At 46.8% G+C, this 23386-nt stretch overlaps 1 protein-coding gene across 2 annotated transcripts in view; it reads left to right on the top strand.

Moving 5' to 3' along the window:
• The window catches only part of DOCK1 (dedicator of cytokinesis 1), a 559970-nt gene that overhangs the window by 170153 nt on the left and 366431 nt on the right, over positions 1 to 23386 (top strand). For both annotated transcript variants that reach the window (XM_025273840.3, XM_025273841.3), the window contains exons 24-25: positions 13129 to 13199; positions 16106 to 16212. In XM_025273840.3, coding sequence (XP_025129625.1) covers positions 13129 to 13199; positions 16106 to 16212 — 178 coding nt within the window. The remainder of the gene's footprint in view (positions 1 to 13128; positions 13200 to 16105; positions 16213 to 23386) is intronic.

A 23386-nucleotide genomic window follows, 5' to 3' on the forward strand; every position in this document is an offset into this window, starting at 1 on the left:
GCGGCGGAGGCCTGTTCAAAGGATTGCCCCCTTCTTGCTGGGCCTCCTCACTATATGGCTGTGCTGGAAAAAAAAAAAAGAAGTTCATAATTTAATTCGGATTTGTTCTTGCCGAGATTCCGGTAAGACTCCTCTGTTTTGCATGAGTCAATTCCTAGCAAATGGGTTTTAGAAGGCTGAGGAGAGCACAGTGACTCCAAAGAAGCAGGCTTTGTTCTGGAAGGTGCTAATGGGTCCCCTTCTCTTTCTCTTGCTGTATACTTAGTGCTACGTGGTCCTGCCACTGGGTCCCAGCTCCGGGGACCCCTGTGCTCTGCTGAGCGTCTCAGCCTGGCCTCACTCCCTGAGCCAGGGCGGCTCCCTAGCCCTTTGTCGTCTTCTGGTTCCTTCCGTCCTTGACCAAACTCTCCTGGGACCCCGAGTGCCCAGAATGGGGGAACCAGGATGAAACAGGTGTAGGAGCTCTCTCCAGGAGTGAGTCTTAACCACTGGCAGGAGGGAGACAGGACGGAGCACGTGACCCCTGCTTCCCCACGGTCTCCATCCACGGGCGCATCCTGGTGTAGCGCAGAGGGGGCTAGCTCTTCCAGAGGCCCGACTGACCGAAGGACTGAGGGCTTCTGCCCGCTGGGGACCATTTATGATGCAGTCACACAAGAGGGAGGCTCCTGTCTAACCTGGTGGTGCTTAACCAGGGGCTGTTTGGGAAAGTCAGGAACATCGTTCGATTGTGACAGTGAGTCTCTCCGTGTACGTGTGTGTGTGTGTGTGCTGTGTAAGATTACCTGACATGTGATGGGCTGGAGCCAGGGGTCGTAAAAGTGGACTGCCCAGTGAAAATGACCTGTGAGAAGCACGGTGAGACCTTTCCTCACTGTGGATATTCTCCAGGGGAGGCATAACACGTTCTTTATCTGTTTCATTTTAATTCTAATAAAAGCAAGGTAACATGCAATTTACCATCGAAAGTTTTTTAAGTGTACAGTTCAATGGTGTAGTTATAATCACTAGATCTCTATAAGGTTTTCATCTTGCAATACTTAAAACTCTGTCCCCATTAGAAACCACTCCCCAGCCCCTGCCCCTGGCCACCACAATCCTGCTTTTGGTTCCTGTGAGTTTGCTTTAGATATAAGTGGAATCATACAGCCCTTGACCTTTTGTACTGGCTTATTTCACTTAGCATAATGTCCCTCAAGTTCATCTGTCTAGTAGCGTGCATCAGAATCACCTTTGTTTTTGAGGCTGACTTACGTTTCACGGTGTGTATCAACATGTTTTCTTTATTTATTCATCTGTTGATGGATGTTTGCATTGCTTCCACCTCTTGGCAGTTGTGTATAAGGCTGCAGTGAGTAGAGATGTGTCTATGTATCTTCCATACTCTGCTTCCATTTCTTTTGAATAAACACCCAAGATGGGATTGTTGGATCATACAGTAGTTCTCAAGAGTCTTCTCCAACACCACAGTTTGAAAGCATCAGTTCTTAGGTGCTCAGTCTTCTTTATGGTCCAACTTTCACATCTGTACATGATTACTGGAGAAACCATAGCTTTGACTATATGAACCTTTGTGGGTAAAGTGATGTCTCTAAAGATGTGCAAGGAGATCAAACCAGTCAATTCTAAAGGAAATCAACCCCAAATATTCACTGGGAAGGGCTAATGCTGAAGCTGAAGCTCCAATACTTTGGCCACCTGATATGAAGAGCCAACTCATTGGAAAAAACCTTGATGCTGGGGAATACTGAGGGCAGGAGGAGAAGTGGGCAACAGAGCATGAGATGGTTGGATGGCATCACCGACTCAATGGACATGAGTTTGAGCAAACTCTGGGAGATAGTGAAGGACAGGGAAGCTTGGTATGCTGCAGTCCATGGGGTCTCGAGGAATTGGACATGACTTAGCATCTGAACAACAACAATATGGTAGCTATAGATTTAATTTTTTGAGAGCCTCCATACTGTTTTCCTTGGAGAAAGCAGTGGCACCCCACTCCAGTACTCTTGCCTGGAAAATCCCATGGACGGAGGAGCCTGGTAGGCTGCAGTCCATGGGGTCGCTAAGAGTTGGACACGACTGAGCGACTTCACTTTCACTTTTCACTTTCATGCATTGGAGAAGGAAATGGCAACCCACTCCAGTGTTCTTGCCTGGAGAATCCCAGGGACGGGGGAGCCTGGTGGGCTGCCGTCTATGAGGTCACACAGAGTCGGACACGACTGAAGGGACTTAGCAGCAGCAGCAGCAGCATACTGTTTTCCTTAATGGCTGTACCATTCCCCTTCCCATCAACAGTGCACAAGGGCTTCAGTGTGTTTGCCCACACCTGATATTTTTGGTTTTTTGATAGTAGCCATCTTTATGGATGTGAAGTAACATCTCACTGAGGCTAATTTGCACTAATGGTTAGTGATGTTGACCACCATTTCATGCCTATTGGCCATAACAAATAGATTTTTAAGAGTAGGAGCTTGCATTGGGTTCACTGAAGAATGCTTTCCTCGTTAACTTTTTGGTTTGGACTTTGTGATAGTTAAACCTGAAACTGCTCCATGAATCACTCCTCTAGTGATTTCCTCTGACTGCTCACTTGTCATTCAGGATTGCATGAACTGACGCGTTGGCGTTTGAGATGGGGAATGCTATTTGAAAGACCAGAGTCTGCTTCAAGGAAGCTTGGTTACAAAGAGGAGAGGTATTTTAGAGTTAAGACACAGAAGATGTAGGTAGTCTTGATTGAATGTGGTGTAAGGAACAGAAGCATTGTCTTTCTTTTTGTTCTGGATTCTTACGTGTCTAACTGTGGCTCAGACTGTCACATTCTGGAATCTCTCCAACGTGTTTCCATCACTTAACTGCATGAAGCCATCATGTCCAGTCATCTGCTCTGTTTAATTTATTCCCTATGAAAGATGCAAGCTCTGGTCCAGGGGCACCTCTTGGCTGAACTGGTCTTACTACACTTATCTGTATCAGGAAAGTTAAAAAAAAAAAACAACAAAACTCATGGTTTTACAACCCTGAGGAAGGAAAGTGTGGTCAGAACTGAATCAAATGGACAGAAAACACTGAAACCAAAGTCCTAGAGAGAAAGAAATGAAACAGCTAAAAGAACCATGAAACGACAGGAAACGCTCAAAGTTTGCTAACTGCTTATGAGCCTGGTTCTTCTGAGCCTCTTTGGCCATGTCCCACATCTTCCAAAGATGGAACATTGAAGTCTGAAAGGAGAATTTGTGGACCGTATATATTTTAACTTCAAACCTCCAAATGAAATCATTTTTATGCATATTCTGGAGAAATATGTAAATTAATAATTGCTTCATACATTATTCAAGAAAAACTTATTTTGTATCACCGATAGCTCTTGTAATCTTATATAAAGATATGCTAATGGGTTTAATTAAAATAATTATACTGAATAATGTAGCCTGAACTTTACCCTAAAATAGTGTCTATTAATCTTCATCAGTAGTAATATTTTTAGACAGAGAGACACTTACAACGTTAAAGCAATACTAAATGGAAAATACATTTTTTTTGTTTTGTTTTACAGTTTGGATTAAGTTGGCATTCTCATGAGATGCATGACAATTAAATTTGCTTAGAGAAGAGTATAAAATGTAATTTCTTTAACCTGAAGTATTTCGGCAATTAGCAAACTTAGAGCATTTCCTGCCGTTTCATAGTTCTTCTATGCGTTTCATTTCTTTGTCTCTAGGACTTTGATTTCAGTGTGTTTTCTGTCCATTTAATTCAGTTCTGACCACACTTTGCTTCCTCAGAGTTATGATACCATGAGTTTTTTTTTTTTAACTTTAAATTATACTTTATTGTTACCCTTCTCAGAGATGATTCTCTCTCTCTCTTTTAAGCTGTGTAATTCATTTACAGTGTTGTGTTAGTTTCAAGTGTACAGCATAGGGATTCCGTTACACACACACGCCTATATATGCACGTATATTCTTTTTCAGATTCTTTTCCATGTAGGTTATTATAAGATACTGAGTATAGTTCCTTGTGCTATAAAGCCCTTATTGTTGATCTGTTTTATACAGAGTAGTGTGCTAGTCCCAAACTCCTAAATTACTCCTCCCTAACCCTCTTTGGTAACTACACATTTGCTTTCCAAGAGTCTATTTTTGTTTTGTAGTAAGTTCTTCTGTATCAGGCCTCCCTAGTGGCTCAGGAGGTAAAGAACCTGCCTGCGAGGCGGGAGACTGGCTTCAATCCCTGGGTCAGGAAGAGCCCCTGGAGAAGGGCATGGCAACCCACTCCAGGACTCTTGCCTGGAGAATCCCCCGGTCAGAGGAGCCTGGTGGGCTACAGTCCATGGGGTCACAAAGAGTTGGATGCAACTGAGTGACGAACGCTTTTCACTTTCTTTTGTATCATTTTGTTTTAGATTCCACACATAAATGACAGCATATGATACTTGACCTTCTGTGTCTGACTTCAGTTGATGTGACCATCTCCAGGTCCATCCATGTTGCTGCAGATGGCATTATTTCGTTTTCTTACTGATAAGCAGTATTCCACTGTGTATATACACCACATCCTCTTTACGTGTTCATCTGGCAACGGACGTCTAGGTTGCTTATGTCTTGGCTATTGTGGATAGTGCTGCTGTGAACAGTAGTGTGCCTGTATCTTTTGGGGTTAGAGTTTTTTATCTGTATAAATGCCCAGGAGTGGGATTCCTGGATCATAGGGTAAGTCTGTGGATACCATAAGTTCTTGATTGCCTGGGTGTTAAGTGAGGATGCTAATATTAAGAGGGACACTCAGCAACTTGCTTGTCTTTTAAATGCACGAGTTGCAGGAAAAGGGACCCCTTCCAGGGCTTGAAACTGGGCTCTTGTCTAACACTCGGAAATGAAATGTCCGAGGAGACACATTTGCTGACAAGGCAAGAGATTTTATTGGGAAAGGGCGCCTGGGCGGAGAGCAACAGGGTAAGGGAGCCCAGGAGAACTGGTCTGCCATGTGGCTCGCAGTCTCGGCTTTTATGGTGATGGGATTAGTTTCTGGGTTGTCCTTAGCCAGTCATTCTGACTCAGAGTCCTTCCTGGTGGCGCCCGCCATGTCCAGCCAAGATGGATGCCAGAGAGAAGGATTCTGGGAGGTGGTCGGACATGTGGTGTCTCCTTTTGACCTTTCCCGAACTCTTCCGGTAGGTGGTGGCTTATTAGTTCCGTGTTCCTTACCAGGACCTCCTGTCATAAGACAATCATGGAAATGGTGACCATGGTGCCTGGCCAGGGTGGATGGTTTCAGTCAGCGTGCTTCCCCTAACATAAGTAGAAATAGCTTTGCCACTGGCCCCAGTTTTGTTTCTTGTCTCTGTCTGTATCTTGCAGCCTTTCAGTCCCTGCTCAGTGGTGCGGGGAGCCTTATTATAGGTTTTGGTGGTAATTAACAGTTTTACCTAAAGCCTTTATGTGCCCAAGTGTGCAGGCGATTCAAGTGTGTGCTCTCAGTGTGTCAGTGGGTCAGTTTTTTTCACTTGTGTTGGAGGCCCAAATACATTTAGAATTAGAGTCCCTCCTCACGTGGACAGATCAAAGCCTTACCAAGTTCAAAGAGAAATGCCAGCCAGGACTTAAGCTGCCATTTCCTTAATTTAGGTACATTTAAAGTCAAATCTGAAGGAATAAACTTCCTTAGAAAGCAAACATGGATAAGTTCATTGACGACTTAAAAAGCAGGAGATGAATACACAAAGCTGAAGACAGTGAGTTTGTCTACTTTCCTGTCTTGTGCTGGTCTCTGTTCCTGCTTAGACCCCATCCCAGGGGTGTGTTCGCCCAGGTTATGTGGTCCCCGGCTCACGCCCTCAGAGGGCACAGAGGAAGAGACCCTCCTCCAAGCTCAGCCCTGTGTTTTGGGCACGTCCCAGAGGCCCCGTCCCCTCCCTGCCCCTCACCCTCAGGGAACTGAGGCTGCCCCTCCGATGGCCCACAGGAAACCTCGCCAGGGCCTGGGTGGGGTCCCGGCCTCTCCCCTCCTGTTCAAAACAGCCTTGCACATTCTGAGCAAGACTTTGTTTAAAAAAGAAACCGGTTTACCAAAAGCAATGTAAAGAAAATAACAGCAGAAAACAGATCTCCCCAGTGCTCTGTATTCCTATTATCCTTTCTGACTCTGAGAGTTGGCAAATGATTCTACACTTTATTTACCACTTTAATCAGGACTTTATAAAGGTTTTCACTGAATGGAGAGTTTTGCACGTTGAAGTTTTTTTTTTTTTTCCATGCCGACCATTTTTTGAAAGTCTTTATTGAGTTTGTTAGACTGTTGCTTCTGTTTTATGTTTTGGTTTTTTAGGTCCTGAGGCATGTGTGGGTTTTAGCTCCCCCAACTAGGAATTGAACCCACACGTGCCTTGGAAGGCCAGGGAAGGCCCCATGAAGTTCTGTGTGTTCACATTTGCACACAGCTGCATGCTCTCTGGTCTCCTCACCCAGGGGTGGCCCTGGCTGTCATCTGTGAGCACTTGTGATGAGTTGGGGGTGTCCCATCATCTCTGTGGGGACCCCCCACTCTCCTGACAGTCTTTGGAGGCTGCCCCGTTAACCACTGTTAGGCTGCATCCTTTCCCACTGGGAGGTATCTGGAAAGCCCTCTTCCTGAGTCCACACACTACGAGGCGCAGGTAACAGCTTGGCTCGGAGCCGGCGTCCTTGTCCAGGGTGGGCCCCGGCTCCTGGGTGTCGGCCGCCTGCCTCCCTGTCCTGTCTGCACTGGGGACTTCTGTTTCTGGAGGTATCTTCTGCAGGTGAGATTCCTCCCAGCTGCCTCCATCACAGGCAGGAGCCCCGCCTTGTCTGCCCGGAGCTCACATCGCAAGGGGCTCTTGAAGCGGCAGCCGCATGCACTTGAAAGACCTGAACTCAGTGGAGCAGCTGGACTCCACCAAGGAGCCCAGAGCCTTTTTCTGCAGGCGCAAGCAGAAACCCAAACACTTAGAGATCTCGTCAAAGAACCAATATTAGAACTGGGCCAAACAACGCTGGCTGGGTCCTTAGCGAGAGTGGGCGATGGCACGTGCTTTTTCAGGAGACCTAGGCTGCCCGGGGTGGGTAGGGGAACCTCAGGGTTCACTCTGCCTCTTCTGGCAGCTGGTCAGCCTGGAGGGGATACATTTTGTGTATCAGCTGACAGGGCCCATTTCTGTGCATGGAAAGCAGGGAGGGAGAGAGTCTTGAAGATGAAGGTGCTATTGTGCAAAGGTCTGTCAGTCAGTGGAGCCTCCCTGGTGGCTTAGCGATAAAGGATCTGCCTGCCAAAGCAGAAGACCCAAGAGATGCGAGTTTGACCCCTCGGTCAGGAAGATGCCCTGGAGAAGGAAATGGCAACCCACTCCAGTATTCTTGCCTGGAGAATCCCACAGACAGAGGAGCCTGGGGGACTACAGTCCATGGGGTCGCAAAGAGTCGGACATGGCTAAGCAACTAAACAGCTGTCAGTTAGTGAGTCCTGGGGGTTCTACTGTGTCCAGGATCCTCGGGCGGACCACAGCTGTGGGGCCCTAGTCTGGGGGAGACAGACACTTGGGATGCCTAACCTGGAATCTGTGTGCCTTGGAGAAAACGATGGCTAAGCTAAGGACTGAGAAGTCACCAAGGTAACTCTGTTTGGGGGCAAGGACAGGAGGGATGGGAACAGTGACCCAGGAAGAGGGAACAGCATGGACACAGCTTCGGAGTTAGCAGAGGGGCCCGGGACAGGGGGGAGACTGGGAGAGGCTCCACATGGTTGGACAGGGTCCTGCTGGTGGAGTTGGAGGCCGCCGACCAGGAGAGCTGGGGAGGAATGGGGCCAGGGCCTCGGAGGCTGCTGGGCAGTCAGGAGCAGGGCAGTACCGCCCTCAGATGTCAGTTAGACTTGCCTCTTAGGAAAGCGGCTCCAGCTGCGAGTGGGCCGTGACCTTGAGGGGCTCAGAGTGCCGGCGGGAGCTCCCTTGGGAGGGGGTGGCTTCCTGACAGAGGGAGACAGAAGTGGCCTGGACCAGGGTGGGAGCTCTAAGAATGGAGAAAGCAGTAAAGGCAAGGGGTGTGGGATCAGGAGGATCTGCCAGGCTCTGTGATTGGTCCAAAGTGGGTTTTAGGGAAGACAGAGTAGGAGGCTGTGACCTGGGGGTTTCAGGGTGCAGTGCTCTGAGCCTGGAGCACCAGGGCGTGGGGTGGGGTCTCATCTGAGGCAGGGGGTTTGCTGCTTCTGTGAGGCTGCCCTGAACCCAGCTGCTGGGTGGGTGTGTGTGTGTGTGTGTGTGTGTGTGTATATGTGTGATGCTAAGGAGAGAGGTGACCCCAGAGACAGACACTAGAAGTCAAGCTGGATGGAGGGGGGTCCTCCCCTGGGGTATGTGGACAAAGGCGAAAACTCTAGAACAGGACAGCTAGGACACCCACCTTTAAGGGAGGGGCGGGGGACAGAGGAAGGTGGCTGCCCCGGGAGGTGAGGGGTCACAGCGGTGTCACGGGAAGTCACCTAGGGCCAGGCCTGGCATCCCCGGGGCCCAGGCAGGAATGGAGGTGGGGTGGGTGGCTGAGGGTGGGTGCAGGGAGCCTGCGGGGTGCCTGCGGGGCGGCGGAACTGAGCCCTCAGCTTGGGAACCGTCTGTACAAGGCAGGGAGGTGTGGGGCGTGGGGCTCTGGGTGGTTTCAGGGTGCGCACACGTGTGACAGGAAGGGGCCGCTGGGGTGAGAACCGGGCCCCCTGGAGAGTGCCGGGTGGGAAACGCAGGCGGCCCTTAAGCAGACGGTGGGGCGGGAGGTCCCCTCTGTGGGGCCGGGTGCTGCCTCCCTTCACCTGGAAGCATGGGCAGAGGCCGGGCATCCACGCAGACTTGTTTTGGCTTGAGTGGTGGGCAGGGCTGCCTGTCCCATTTTCTCCTGAGGGTTTTGGTTTCCCCTGAAGGCGGAGGTGAGCTGAGCGGGGAGGGGCTGGGATCCTGGGCTGGAGGAGAGACGAGAGAGGCTGAAGTGGTCACCACGGCAAAATGAAGGGTGGTGTGGAGCCCAGGACCACCAGAGATGGGGAGCTGGAGATGGGTGTGGAGGAGACACCCCCTGCCTTCACATTGTTCCATCTGCCCATCCTTGTTGTGTTCTCCAGGACCCATGTGGGTTTGTGTTCTTCTCTGATCTCTGTCATCCTCACGAACTGAGACGTGACGTCCCTGGGATCCAGGTCACCCGGAAGGATGCCCTGTTAACCAGCCTTTGGCGGTCATAGCGGGTCCAGCCCTCCCTCTGTGGGCATCGCGGTGACGTCAGGTTGCGGAGCCCTCGGGAGCCTGGTTAACATGGTGCCCGGGAGCCCTGGGCAGCCGAGGGTGGACCACGAAGGCCTGCCTTGTTTGCCGCTGTCTGTCAGTCCTTGTGAGCTGGTATTTATCACCTGCTGCAGGCAGATGCTGCTTTGTGGGGTTCAGGATGAAAAGAGTGGTGCTTATGGGTCCTCTCCCCCCGGGGACCCTCACAAACTAGACAAGACAGTTTCAGGCCTGAGCGCTCAGCGGTGCAAACGTTTATTATTAAATGTCACAATAAATATCTTTCAGTTTTTCAAAGCAACTCCGAGGTAGTTGAAGCAGAACTTTGGAAACAGGAATGAAATTGTTTCCATTTAAGGTTCTTTTCAGAAGTTGCCTCTCGGAGCGGGGAGTTGGGATTCCTTGACCTGGCCGGCATTGAAGGACGGGGTTACCGTTGGGGGAAAAGGCACCAATAAGTCTGTGGTGCAGACTTTTTTTTTTTTTTTTACAAATTATTTATGTATTTGTATTTTATTTTTGGCTGTCCTGGGTGTTGCTGCGCGTGGGCTGTCTCTAACTGCTGCTCATGGGGGCTTCTCTTTAATTGCCGCGTGCAGGCTTCTCATTGCAGTGGCTTGTCTTGTTACAGAGCACAGGCTCTACGGCACACGGACTTCAGCAGTTGCAGCTCATGGGCTCAGCAGTTGCAACTCCCAGGCTCTAAAACAGGCTCAGTAGCTGTGGTGCACAGGCTTAGTGGCTCTGAGACATGTGGGATCTTCCCGGACCAAAGATTGAGCCCGTGTGTCCTGCACTGGCAGGTGGATTCTTGTCCACTGAGCCACCAGGGAAGCTCTGTAGTGCAGACTGACAGGTAAACTTGGGTTCCCTGGCCTTGAGCATCTTGACTGTGGAGTGTGGAAGCTTTTGTGGGGTGGTTTCACTCTTACCCTGGAGGTGGATAGACTGGCTCCACAATCTGGCAAACGGCTTCACTTTCTCATCTGTGAAAGGCATTGGTGGAAGACCTCTCTCGTTTGGCCGTGCTGAGGGCTTATTGCCAGGAGAGGCAAGCTCCTAGAGAAGTGTCTGGCAATTACAGAAAATTCACAGGTGACACTGAGGAAACCTGAACTCATCTTTGAAGTTACTTGAATCTGACCGCTTAACTCTTGGACACCAGTGTTAAAAGGTCCAAGAATCTCTCAGGCATTTTTCATGGCTGTCCCTCCAGTTAATATATTTTTATTCATTTAAAAATGTAAGGTATAGTTTGTACATGGTCATACAGGAGAGTTCCGCCCACCCCCTGCCTTCTTCAGTCCTTCACTAGGGATAAGCCCTCCCCAGACTCCATCCCCGGGAAGCCCCTGAGGTGTGCTCCCTCCCTCTGGTTGTGCTTTTCTTGAATGTTCTAAAAATGGCATCAGTTTGAAGCTTTGAGCTTGTCTTCCATCTCAGAATGCACTTGAGGTTCATCCATGTCAGATATAATAGCATCCTGGTATTTTTCATGACTGAGTAGTATTCCTTTGTAGGGACTCACCTCTTGAAAACATTTAGGTTGTTTCTAGTTTTTGACAATTTCAAGTAATTGTACACATTCAGGCCATCTATGGGGTCGCACAGAGTCAGACACGACTGAAGCGACTTAGCAGCAGCAGCAGTGCACATTCAGATACAAGGTTTTGTGTGAGCCTGAGTTTGTGTTTCCGTGGGGCCCCTCTCAGGAGTGTGATTGCTGGGCTGCGTGGGGAGTGCTTTCTCAAACTTGCAGATCCAGTTTGCTTTCAGACCTGTAGCATCTGCAGAAAGCACATGGTATGGTCAGATTTTTAGTTTTATTTTATTTTGGCTTAGCAATTCTAGTAGTTGTTAGTGGTATCTCTTTGTGGTTTTAATTTGCATTTCCTTGGTGGCTAGTGATGCTGAGCAGCTTGTCACATACCTATTTGTCACCCATGGATCTTCTTTGTAAACAGCGCCTCTTCAAAAAATCATTGGCCTATTTTGGGTGGAAGATTGCTTTCATATTATTGAGTTTTAAGAATTCTTTGTATATGGTGGATATAAATCTTTATCATATGTGTGATTTGCAGTTATTTTCTCCTAGTGTGTGGTTCATCTGTTGCTATCTCAGCAGAAGTTCTTTTGAAGAGCAGAAATTCTTTATTTTGATAACATAACTAATTTTTTTTCTTTTATGGACTATGCTTTTGTTGTCATGTGAAAGAAATCTTCGCTTAGCCCAAATTCACAAGTATGTTCTTCCATTTTATAGTTTTTAGAATAGAAGATCTACGGGTCTAGGTTCCATTTAAAGTGAATTCTTATATAGGGAGTGAGGTGTGGAGGGCATTTCATTTGGTGCTGGAGGAGGGGCGCCTTTGTCCCCTTGCTGCAAATCAGTCGCCCATATATACTCAGGGTATTCTTTTAAAAATGGGTTTCTGCCTACTTGCTTTTGGAAAACAATGCTGACAACTGTTTCTGGTAATAGGTGTGGCACTATCTGTTCATCCAGTGCTCTTTTCAATTAGATTCTGAGCTTTACTGCAGCCCCTGGAGGTATTTGGATGAAAATAGTTTCCCTCCATTTCGTTCAGGAAGGGGGTGCCCAGCCTGATAGAAGGAGTCCTTTAGAGTGACAGGCAGGGGTGGGGGGCAATCCCAGCCAGGGTCAGGACTCTAAAATTCCAGGACTTTTCCCCAACCAGCTATAAATGATGGGCACTGAGGCTCTGGCTTCCCACCATATATTCCCCCCCCCACCCCCCCACAGAACTAAATTTTAATTCTAGCTCAGCTCAGTACTAACTGCGAGATCAGGGGCAAAGTCATTACCATCCCCATTGTCAGTTACCTTGCCTTCCAACACAGCTAACTCCCTGTAGGATTTATGTTGAAATTAAAGATAAACTATATAAGGATTTAGCACAGTGCAGGGGCTTCCCAGGTGGGGGCTCAGTGGTAAAGAATCCACCTGCCAACGCAGAAGAGATGGGTTCAATCCCTGGGCCAAGAAGATCCCCTGGAGGAGGAAATGGCAATCTGCCTAGAAAATCCCACAGACAGAAGAACCCGGCGGGCTGTAGTCCATGTGGTTGCATAGAGGCAGATACGACTTAATGGCTAAAACAGCAGCAGCAGCATAGTGCAGGGCATGTATTAGAATCTATTGTTATTACCGTCAATTTATTTTTTGAAAGTAGGGTTTCCTAGAAGATATGGAATGTAAATAATGGGAAATAAAGGTACTAAAGAAGAAAATGATTCCAAGTTAAGAGACCTAGATACACAGGCAGTCATTTTTGGAATGGAACAAAGGCAGTCACTGTAATTGTTGACAGTGTGAGGCTGCAGGGCATCTGATGGCTTGAGGGCACAGGTATTCTTTTGCTATAACTTCCTTAGAGTTAAGGAGAAAATCACATAAAAGCTTATTAGCGCAGTATAGGCATTCATTGGCAACCCACTCCAGTACTCTTGCTTGGAGAATTCTGTGGACAGAGGAGCCTGACCGGCTGCAGTCCATGGGGGTCGCAAAAAGTCAGACACAACTGAGCGACTAACTTTCAACTTTCACTTATCAGGCATTCAGTGAGCAAGCGGAGAATATTGGCTTTAGCTAATGCTGTTGTTATTATTATATGTCAGGATAACCATGTAATAAATCTCCATTGTTTGTGGATCAGAGGCTTTTTATTACCCCCTCTATTTCTTTTGTGTTTAACCTTTAGCTTCTCATCTGGAAAGTGTTGCCTTCTTGATCTGCCTCTGGTTCTTCATAGTGATTGCAATTTTGTATTCACATTTGCCAAACTGCATGATGCCCAATCTTCTTCTCTGTTCTTGGTTTGCAGGGGGCAGCGCTGAAATACTTGCCAACTATTGTCAACGATGTGAAATTGGTATTTGATCCCAAAGAGCTCAGGTAAGGAGCACCCAGGTCGAAGGCTTCCCCCATACCATGCTTGGACTCCTTTAGTTCATGGGATGCCCAGGGTTCTGGCTCATGTCCACGTAGGTCCGTGCCCTGGATCCTTCTGGAACATGTTCTAGCTCATTACGTGAAAAAGGAATCATTTATCAACAGTCACAATAGTTTCTTTAGAAGATTAATTTTAGCTTCACGCATAAATAATACAAATTTGGTATTTTGCATCCTTTAGAGTTGAAAATCCAACGCGTGGTTCTTGGGTTTGGGTTTTGTTTTCAACACCTAAACATTTTGACACAGGGACTTTAATGTTCACGTCTCACCTCCTCCACACGGCTGCTCTCCAGGGGGTTCCTGACCGAGAGCAGTGAACCTCAGACAGAGGAGCCAGGGGTTGTCAGTTCAGGTTATAGTAAAACCAAAACCAAACCAAACCAAACTCCAGGCAAGGTGGACATTGGCTGTCAGACCTCGGAGTCACGCTGGCGACGGAGTCCTTCCTTTCAGCTTTCAGTATTGCTGCCATTGCTGTCTAAGCCCAGTCTTGGGTGTATACCATGCAGACGTCACTGCATTTGGAAAAGAGGTGTCGTGAGCAAGTGGGTACATGGCCTCTGTGACCCCAGACATCACAGCACAGTCCTCGTCTGATCCTTGATTGGATTTTCTTAAAATTAATTGATTTATTTTAATTGGAGGCTCATGACTTTACAATATTGTAGTGGTTTTTGCCCTACATTGACATGAATCAGCCATGGGAATACATGTGTCCCCCATCCTGAACCCACCTCCCACCCCATCCCATCCCTCAGGGTCATTCCAGTGCACTGGCCCTGAGCGCCCTGTCTCATGCATCGAACCTGGACTGGTGACTTGATTTAACATTTGATACAGTAAACTTATCCCCAGGTGATGGCACCATTTGACCAGCCAGCAAAGCCCACCTAAATATTGGTAAAGGGCCATGTGTCCCCTGGGCCTGCACTTTATGTCCACCATAGGTCACTCCTGCCCTGGGAGTGAGGGGCGAGGGGCTCCTGGGGAGCTGCTCGCCTCATGAGTCATCTCGTGTCTGATGTGCCCGAGGATTTAGTGTCCCGCGTGGACACATTTGTTTGCGGCCCCCGGGCACCGACAGTGCCAGTTCTAGCTTAACAGGCGCTCAATGAGAAAAGGAGGAACAAATGGGCCCTTGGGCACCGTGTCTGCCCACTTGGGTCTCTGCGCACCGGGCTCTCAGACAGTGGTCCAGGCAACAGCAGCCCCAGCAGGTACGGGGACTTCCTGAATGTCAGGCTCCTTCCCAGATCTTCTGAATTACAAATTGTGGTGGGGTCCAGCCATTTGGTTTCAAAGATCCCTCCAGGTGCTTCCAATGAATGCTCCTGTTTGAGAACCTCAGATATGGAGAAAACGGGATGAACAAGGAGCTGAGGTTGGGTGGGTCATGGCCTCACTCTGGGCTGCCTTCCTGGGGCTCAAGGGCCAGGCCTCCTCTCATTACCGGGGTGACTTCGATGTTCACAGCTGGTGCGTGTGCCTTGTGCCTGAAGACCCCCCCCCCCGCCTTCCCCAGGACCAGTGCCATCTGTTCTTGGGCCCTTGACTGTTTCTGCCTGCGTGGGTTCCTCTTCAATGACTTTGAAAATCATGGATGTGTTTTTCCTTCTTTGGAAGACTGAGTCATGTTGTGATGATACAGAAGAAATCACAGAGGAGAATAGCTCAGAGTTATAATGATTCCATGATGATCTGGATCCTTCCGGTTATCTTTTGTGCATGCACGTGCACGCACACACACAAACACACACACACCCACATACACCTCCAAATGAATTCTGCATTACATTTTGTAGTTTACAATAGACTTCCTGCACTGAAGACATCTTGTTTTCCCACATCCCGAAGGAGACTTCTACACCATTACCATAATCTAACGTCAGAACAGTTTCATCACCCCAGTAAAATTCCTTGTGCCCGTGAAGAGATGCTGCCCACTCCCACTCCAGTGCTCGGCAACCGCTAATCTTTCTGTCTGTATGGGTTTGCCTTTTCTGGGCATTTCATATAAATAAGTGAAGTCACTTAGTCGTGTCCGATTCTTTGCAACCCTCTGGACTGTAGCCCACCAGGCTCCTCAGTCCATGGGATTCTCCAGGCAAGAATACTGGAGTGGGTTGCCATTTCCTTCTCCAGGGGATCTTCCCAACCCAGGGATCGAACCCGGGTCTCCCACATTGCAGGCAGACACTTTAACCTCTGAGCTACCAGGGAAGCCTTCATATAAATAAAGTCACACAATATGTGGCCTTTTGTAACAGGCTTCTTTCACTTAGTGTAATGTGTTCAAGGTCTGTGAATGTCAGAAATTCATTTTTTTAATGGGTGAAGTGTTTCTGCATTCATCAGTTGATGGACCTCTGGGTTTTTCTATTTTTCATGTGTAATGGGTAACGTTTCTTTGATTCATGCACAGGGCTCTGTGTGGAAATATATTTTCGTTTCTTCTGCGCGTACACCTAGAGGTGGAAGTGCTGGGTCTGATGGTAACTATGGTAACATTTTCAGGAACCGCCAGACAGAATTCCAAAGAGGCTGCACCGTGCTGCATTCCCAGCAGCGTGGTATGAGGGTACCAGCTCCTTCACATCCTAGCCAACACTTGGTATTGGTGCTCTTTTGAATTATGGCCATTTTAGTGGATGTGAAATGAAAAATAACATCATAAAGCATCATTCTTTTGGGTGAGATTTTGGTCCATATTAATGGGCCTCATTCAGCTTTCTGGTGGCATTCAGTGACCATTTCAGTGAGCTCACGTCTCAGTACGGTCTTGTATTCTGTTGGGTCATTTTGTAGTATATCCTTCAACTCTCTCCCTTGGCTTTTTCCTTTTACAGCAAAATGTTTACTGATTTCATCCTAAATGTCCCCGTGGGTTTGCTGACCATTCAGAAGCTGTATTGCTTGATTGAAATAATTCACAGTGACCTCTTCACACAGCATGGTGAGTGAAACCCTGAGAATCACTAAATTGTCACATTAATCATTGTCTGAAGACCTTGACCCTTCTGAATTCTCTCTTTGTCAAAAGGAGTGGGGAGGTTGCCCCCAATTAAAACAGCTCCGTTACAATAAAGGAAGATTTAGCCCTTGCCAGAGAATGGTAATTGACATCTACTGTAGGTAATAGATCATTGAGAAATGAAGGCCAATCCTCGTAGTTTGGAATTTAGGTGTATACCAAGGCCCTCAGATAATCAGCATACATTGTAGCCTTTAAGATGTGTGATTATCTATCCTGGGGAGGCAATCACTAACTTCCATTGAGATGATTGCAATGAAAAGTTTCAAATTTTCTTTCAACCTGGAAGTAAAGGTTCTGTCTTAGCCTGAACTTAGCATTTTGTGACAGGGCTTCTTCAAACCCAGCGCAAAGGAGAAAGAATTTGAATGATTCCTCAACTCATTTATCCTGAGGACACTTTATATTTCCACATGTTATCTCCCTACCCTTTTCTATTAATCACTTTCTTTCTGTTTGGACAGATTGAATTAATATTTTACACTTGTCAAGAAGTTTTATTGAAAGCTTAAGACCTTTGCATAATCCCACGGTCTTCCTCATTTATTGGAGGGAGACGGGAAGACTGTTGAGTGACTTTCTGATGGAACGGCATACATTGTTTTGGTTCCATTTCTGTCCCGCTGTTTGGCTTTTCCTTTCATTTTCTTCTGTCCTCATGTGTGGTATTGTTCCAGAGATGGAGAAGCTCAGTTTCCTGTGGAGGACTCAGTGTGTCTGGTTAATCGTTTGTTCCATCTGGACCACTGAACCCTATGTTTTTAATCTTATTTCTTGATTTAACTTTATACAGTTCCCTGTAGTCTATACTTATAGCTAAGGCTTAGGTTAAGAGGAAATGTTAAGACTTCATCTGAGTGGGAGTGTTTTTCTGGAGAAAGCACATGAAACCAAGAAGTGAGTGGCTTTCTGCAGCCCTTCCAAACATCGTTCTCTATTTGTCACTTGCATCAAAGAAAGTCAACTCTGCTACCATTGCTTGCGACTCAGAGCTCGCACAGCTCCTTAAACCAGTAATCCGACTGTCCGTGTTTCAAGCTCTCCTTGGAAGGCTGGGTATTGAATTGCTCGTTCTTCAGGTGTTACTAAAGCTTGGGGACTCTCTGGGGCCCTTGGCGGGGCATGTGGTAGAGGTGATTTGTGAAGACGCGGCCTCAGTGTTTCTTTCCATATAAACTAAACTTGATGCCACAGCAGGTAAAAATCCCCTGAAAATTTTATATCTGGATCTTATTAGATAGATTACTAATATCTCTTCTTCCAGCCATCCAACCCAGAGACACAAACACACACACACCTTCACCACTATTACCATCAACTTTTCTGAGTTAATGATTGTCATAAAGAAACAATTATTAAGGATTAACTGTACATGGCTTCCCTGGTGGCTCAGATGGTAAAGCGTCTGCCTGCAATGCGGGAGACCTGGGTTCGATCCCTGGGTCGGGAAAATTTCCTGGAGAAGGAAATGGCCATCCACTCCAGTACTCTTGCCTGGAAAATCCTGGTAGGCTCCTCCGTCCATGGGGTTGCAAAGAGTCAGACACGACTGAGTGACTTCACTTCTTTTCGTACTTGGCTTTTACTGAGTGTTTTTATAGGGAAGACCTTCCTGGAGGCAAATGACAACTATTTCAAAATCTCTGTTGAACACTCTTGTCCCACATGCCAAATGAATGAGGTCCTTTTGAGTAAGGACCTAAGGCATAAACGGTTCAGTTAAACATACTAAAATAAATCTTTTAAGAATGTATTTCAGGGAAGTGCTTTCTTCTGTGGAAACTTACACATGTTTTTTAGCTAGTAGATCGCGTGAAGGCAAACGTAGGATTTGTTTTTGAGGATTATGTCAGTCTGTGTGTTTGGCAGTTGCTCTCTTTACTGTTCTCGATTTCTGTTCTCATTCTTGTTTTATAAGTCTTTTTTTTTTTTTTTTAATTTTAGACTGCCTTAAGCCTTGTTTTAGAAACATGGAGCATAGAAATAAATATTTAGCTTTGTTTGACAGGGAATTACCAGGATATATCATATTTTAGAATGATCAACTTAGTATCTTTCTAGATATTACAAAGGTTGGAATTGAATCTCAATAGCCAGATGTACCCGAGGTAGTCAATGAGATCGCAGGAAATAAATGAATCCAGAAATATTATGGGCAGTGATGAATGAGCCAATATTAGCCTGAAGCTTCATGTCTTACAAGCAGCTCTAGAACTGTCCCATTATTAGATGGTCTCTGAGCCATAATTGGCTCCCCAAATGTACTTCCAGACGCTCTCTGGCTGCCTGGAAGCATTTCAGAATGTGCTGTCTGATGTGAAAATGGGCCTGTGTATAGGCTGTGAGTTTTCACAATCTTTCTGGGTAAAGACAGCAAAGACAACCTTGATTTTTCCCACCTCAGGCTCCCTGCATCTTCAGAGTTACCAAGAGCCATCTTACCTCCTTGTCAGGAAAGATACAGCCCTGGAAATCTTCCGGTTGGTCTGTTCTTACAATGTCATTACTTGTGCAAAATATTCTGTGCCACATTTGGTATAAATATTTAAAGGCAAACTGTTTTCTGATGAGATATGATGGCTGTGAGTGTCTTCCCTTGTTCCATTTCTTGTTAATTTGTAAAAAATGTAGTTGTCCATGTCCTCTTTCCTGATCCAAGTGGAATCATTCAAACTAGCTCCCTAGATCTTTAGAATGCGTTCTGGCCAGATTTGGCAGCGCAAGCTGCGGACTGCGCTGGACGGTCTGCATTCTCGGGGGGTGCGGTTGGAGGGCTCCCTGTCTGGCTCTTCTGGCTCCCCTGTTGGGCTCCGGGGGTGAGTCTTTGCTCATCAGCATGCGTGTTGGTTCTCTCATAGCAGAGACTCTGTGGCTTTGCTCCAAAACACTTCTTTCCATCTCCCTCCAATATCAAAGATATTTCAGTCTCACTTTGATGGGAATAGCAAGCTGATTTGGGTGCAGTGAGGCTGGCAGTGAGTTCTGAGAGTGGCATTGCCCTCTGCAGGAAAGCCTTCCCTTGCCAGGCGTGGGTCCCAGCTGGCCGAGGCTTACAGGGTGCAGGTTGGCTTAGCCTGCTTCTCTTCTGTCCCCTTCAAGGACCAGGAATCAGAGGGTCCAGCTGAGTTTGTTAGGCTACAGCAGGAGAGGTGTCTTTGGCAAAGACAGTTGTGTTTGGCCCGAACCAGTCTGGACATCACGGGCACTGTCTCTGCCGTCTGTTCACAGCCGTACAAGTTGCGATGCTCCTTCTGAGTCAGGTCCTCGTAGCTCCTGTTACGTCCGTATCCTCTACCCTGATCCGAAGGAAACTGGAGTTCTTTACAGAGCTGTCCTTCCCACTGCTCATTAACAGTTGCCATCCCTACAAGACTATACCTCCTTGGCAGAACGGAGGATGTATTCTGCATTGTAGATGCAAGTGTGGCTGTGGATTTGAGTTCTGGCATCTGTATTCGGGAAACAGAGCTTGTAATGTAGAAATCTCCCCCTAGTATAAGAAGGCTATTCAGAAGCTGGAGCGTGGACCTGGCCATCCTGCCTGTTGGCGGTAGTAGATGGCTGATGGCATCAGTGTCTCAGCCCCTCTGGAGGCCTCCAGAGAACTCGGAGCTCAGGGTTGGCTGTCGGCCACATCAGCCTTTTCTCTGTGTTTTCCCTGTCTCCCTTTGCTTTGTTTACAAAAGGAAATGAATGACTGGCTTTCATCATTTCTTCTATAAATGATTTTGTGTGTGTGTTAGTCACTCAGTCATAATCTGACTCTTTTGTGACCCCATGGTCTGTAGCCCGCCAAGCGCCTCTGTCCATGGGATTCTCCAGACAAGAATACTGGAGTGACCTGCCATTCCCTTCTCCAGGGGATCTTCCCAACTCAGGGATCGAACCTGGGTCTCACACATTGTAGGCAGATTCTTTACTGTCTGAGCCACCAGGGTAGTGATTTTGCTTCCTCATTATTAAAGAACTACATGTTTCTGAGCTCTTTTCTGTAATGAGGACAGGCAGCCTGTAAGAGGATTGCGCGCATGTGTGGACTTTGTGATCAGATTGCCTGCGTTCACATCCCACCTCTGTGACCTGCTAACTCAGTGACCTCCGCTAAGTTACCCTCCAGGCTTCAGTTTCTCCAGCTGCCCTTTTCTTCTGGCCAAGATTACGTTACCTGCAGTTTGATACATGTGTGATACTGAGATCTGCACTCAGCATTTAATGCACGTTCAATAAATGTTAGGCCTGTGTCTTCATTTTTGTTGAAGATTTCGTAGAAAAATAGCAGATGAGACTTTGTCCTCGTTGAGGAAGGTATTATCATGTCAAATACGTGATGAAAGAAAATTGGTGAAAGAAGATAGATTCAGATCAAATACTGAAAGGGATTAAATAGGGAGCTTCCCCCAAGAGGCGCTCAGATCACCGTGCAGAGCATACCCCAGACATGCTGCCCCATGGCTCCTCTTGCCACTCTCCACACTGTGTGCTCACTGTCCAGTTTTCCTTCTTGGCTTGTTTTCTGTGGTCCTTCCTTAAAATGAGAGGGCTTTGAGCATGGCCCTGTTATTTTTCTATTGCTGCTGCCTAGAACAAGGCCTTCAAGCCAGTTCAAATATGAACTGAGAACTTCCAAATGTTCAAGCTGGGTTTAATAAAAACAGAGGAACCAAAGAGCAAATTTCCAACATTTGTTGGATCATAGAGAAAACAAGAGAATTCCAGAAAAACCTCTACTTCTGCATCATTGACTACGGGAAAGCCTTTGACTGTGTGGATCACAACAAACTGTGGAAATTTTTTAAAGAGATGGGAATACCAAACCACCTTAGCTGTCTCCTGAGTATGCAGGTCAAGAAGCAACAATTAGAAACAGACATGGAAAAACGGACTGGTTCAAAATTGGGAAAGGAGTATGTATATTGTCTGCTTTTTTAAATTCTATGCAGAGTTCATCATGCAAAATGCCAGGTTGGATGAATTGCTTCCCTGGTGGCTCAGCTGATAAGAAATCAGCTCGCAATGCAGGAGACCCCCGTTCAATCCCTGGGTCAGGAAGATCCACTGGAGAAGGGATAGGCTATCCACTCTGGTATTCTTGAACTTCCCTGGTGGCTCAGCTGGTAAAGAGTCAGCATGCAATGCAGGAGACCTGGGTTCGATCCTTGGGTCTGGAAGATCCCCTGGAGAAGGGAACGGCTACCCACTCCAGTATTCTGGCCTGGAGAATTCCGTGGACTGTATAGTCCATGGGGTCGCAAAGAGTTGGACATGACTGAGTGACTTTCACATGAATCACAGGCTGGAATCAAGATCACTAAGAGAAATATCAACAGCCTCAGACATGCAGATGACACCACCCTAATGGCAGAAAGTGAAGAGGAACTAAAGAGTTTCTTGATGAAGGTGAAAGAGGAAAGTGAGAAAGGTGGCTAGAAACTCAACATTGAAAAAACTAAGATCATGGTACCTGGTCCCATCACTTCATGGCAGATAGAAAGGCAGAAAGTGGAAGCATTGGCAGATTTTATTTCCTTGGGCTCCAAAATCACTGCAGATGGTAACTGCAGCCGTAAAATTAAAAGACCCTTGCTCCTTGGAAGGAATGCTATGACTAACCTAGACAGTGGATTAAAAAGCAAAGATAACACTTGCCAACAAAGTTATGTAAAGTCAAAGCTGTGGTTTTTCCAGTAGTCATGTATAGATTTGAGAGTTAAACCATAAAGGATGCTGACAGCCAAAGAATTGTTGCTTTCTAATTGTGGTGCTGGAGATGACTCTTGAGAATCCCATGGACTGCAAGGATATCAAAGAAGTCAATACTAAAGGAAATCAATCCTGAATATTCACTGGAAGGACTAATGCTGAAGCTGAAACTCCAGTGCTTTGACCATCTGATGAGAAGAGCTGACTCTTTGGAAAAGACCCTGATGAGGGGAAAGCTTTAAGGCAAAAGGAGAGGGTTGTGGTAGAGGATGAAATGGTTGGGTGGCATCATCGGCTCTGTGGACATGAATTTGAGCAAACTCTGGGAGATACTGCAGGACCGAGGTGCCTCGTGTGCCAATCCATGGAGTTGCAAGGATTTGGTAGCGATTTGGTAGTAACAAAACAGGGCTTGGCTCATGATGCATATTTATTGAATGTTCACGTCCAGCATGTCTTTCCCTGGGGTGCATTGCAGAGAAGAAAGCATGACTCTTTACCAGCTGAGCCACCAGGAAAGTTCAAGAATACCAGAGTGGATAGCCTATCTCTTCTCCAGTGGATCTTCCTTACCCAGGGATCAAATGGGGGTCTCCTGCATTGCAGGTGGATTCCTTATCAGCTGAGCTACCAGGGATACGATTCATCCAACCTGGCATTTCACATGATGAACTCTGCATAGAATTTAAATAAGCAGGGTGACAATATACATACTCCTTTCCCAATTTTGAACCAGTCCATTTTTCCATGCCTAACTGTTGCTTGTTGTCCTGCATACTCAGGAGACAGCTAAGGTGGTCTGGTGTTCCCATCTCTTTAAAAAATTTCCACAGGTTGTTGTGATCCACACAGTCAAAGGCTTTCCTGTAGTTGATGATGCAGAAGTAGAGGTTCACTTGCTCTAAGGGAGGGGAAGTCCTGTGTTTGCGTGCAGGAAGGTGGCCTTCTCTCCCTGTCTAGGCTCTTTGAGTGGGTTGATCATGGAGTAGGGAGGACCTGTCTTTAAGGAGAAGTAACAGAAGGAGAGAAGGAAGATGGTGAGAGCCTTGAGATACGGGGGGTCATCTGTGAGCAGTTGTATAAAATTAAGGTTGTGGTCTTTTTGCTTTTGATTTTATTATTTCCCTGTTTTGTGGAAAGAAGACGTTCAACAAGGGACAGTTCAAGATGGCTTTTGGTTAAAATTACAGAGAAACTTGGACAGGAAAATGAGAAGAGTGTAATAACGAATGCCTATGTACCCCTCACTGGGCTTCAAATGCTAATAAGTCATAGTCCCGTTTTTTATCTCTGTGCTTCTCCCCTAGATATTTTTATTTTTAAATATATTTTATTGAAATATAGTTGACTTATGGTGTTGTTCATTACTGCTGTACAGCCAAGTGATTCAGTTACA

This window comes from Bubalus bubalis, chromosome 23 (assembly GCF_019923935.1).
Source record: "Bubalus bubalis isolate 160015118507 breed Murrah chromosome 23, NDDB_SH_1, whole genome shotgun sequence".
Taxonomy (NCBI): Eukaryota; Metazoa; Chordata; class Mammalia; order Artiodactyla; family Bovidae; genus Bubalus; species Bubalus bubalis.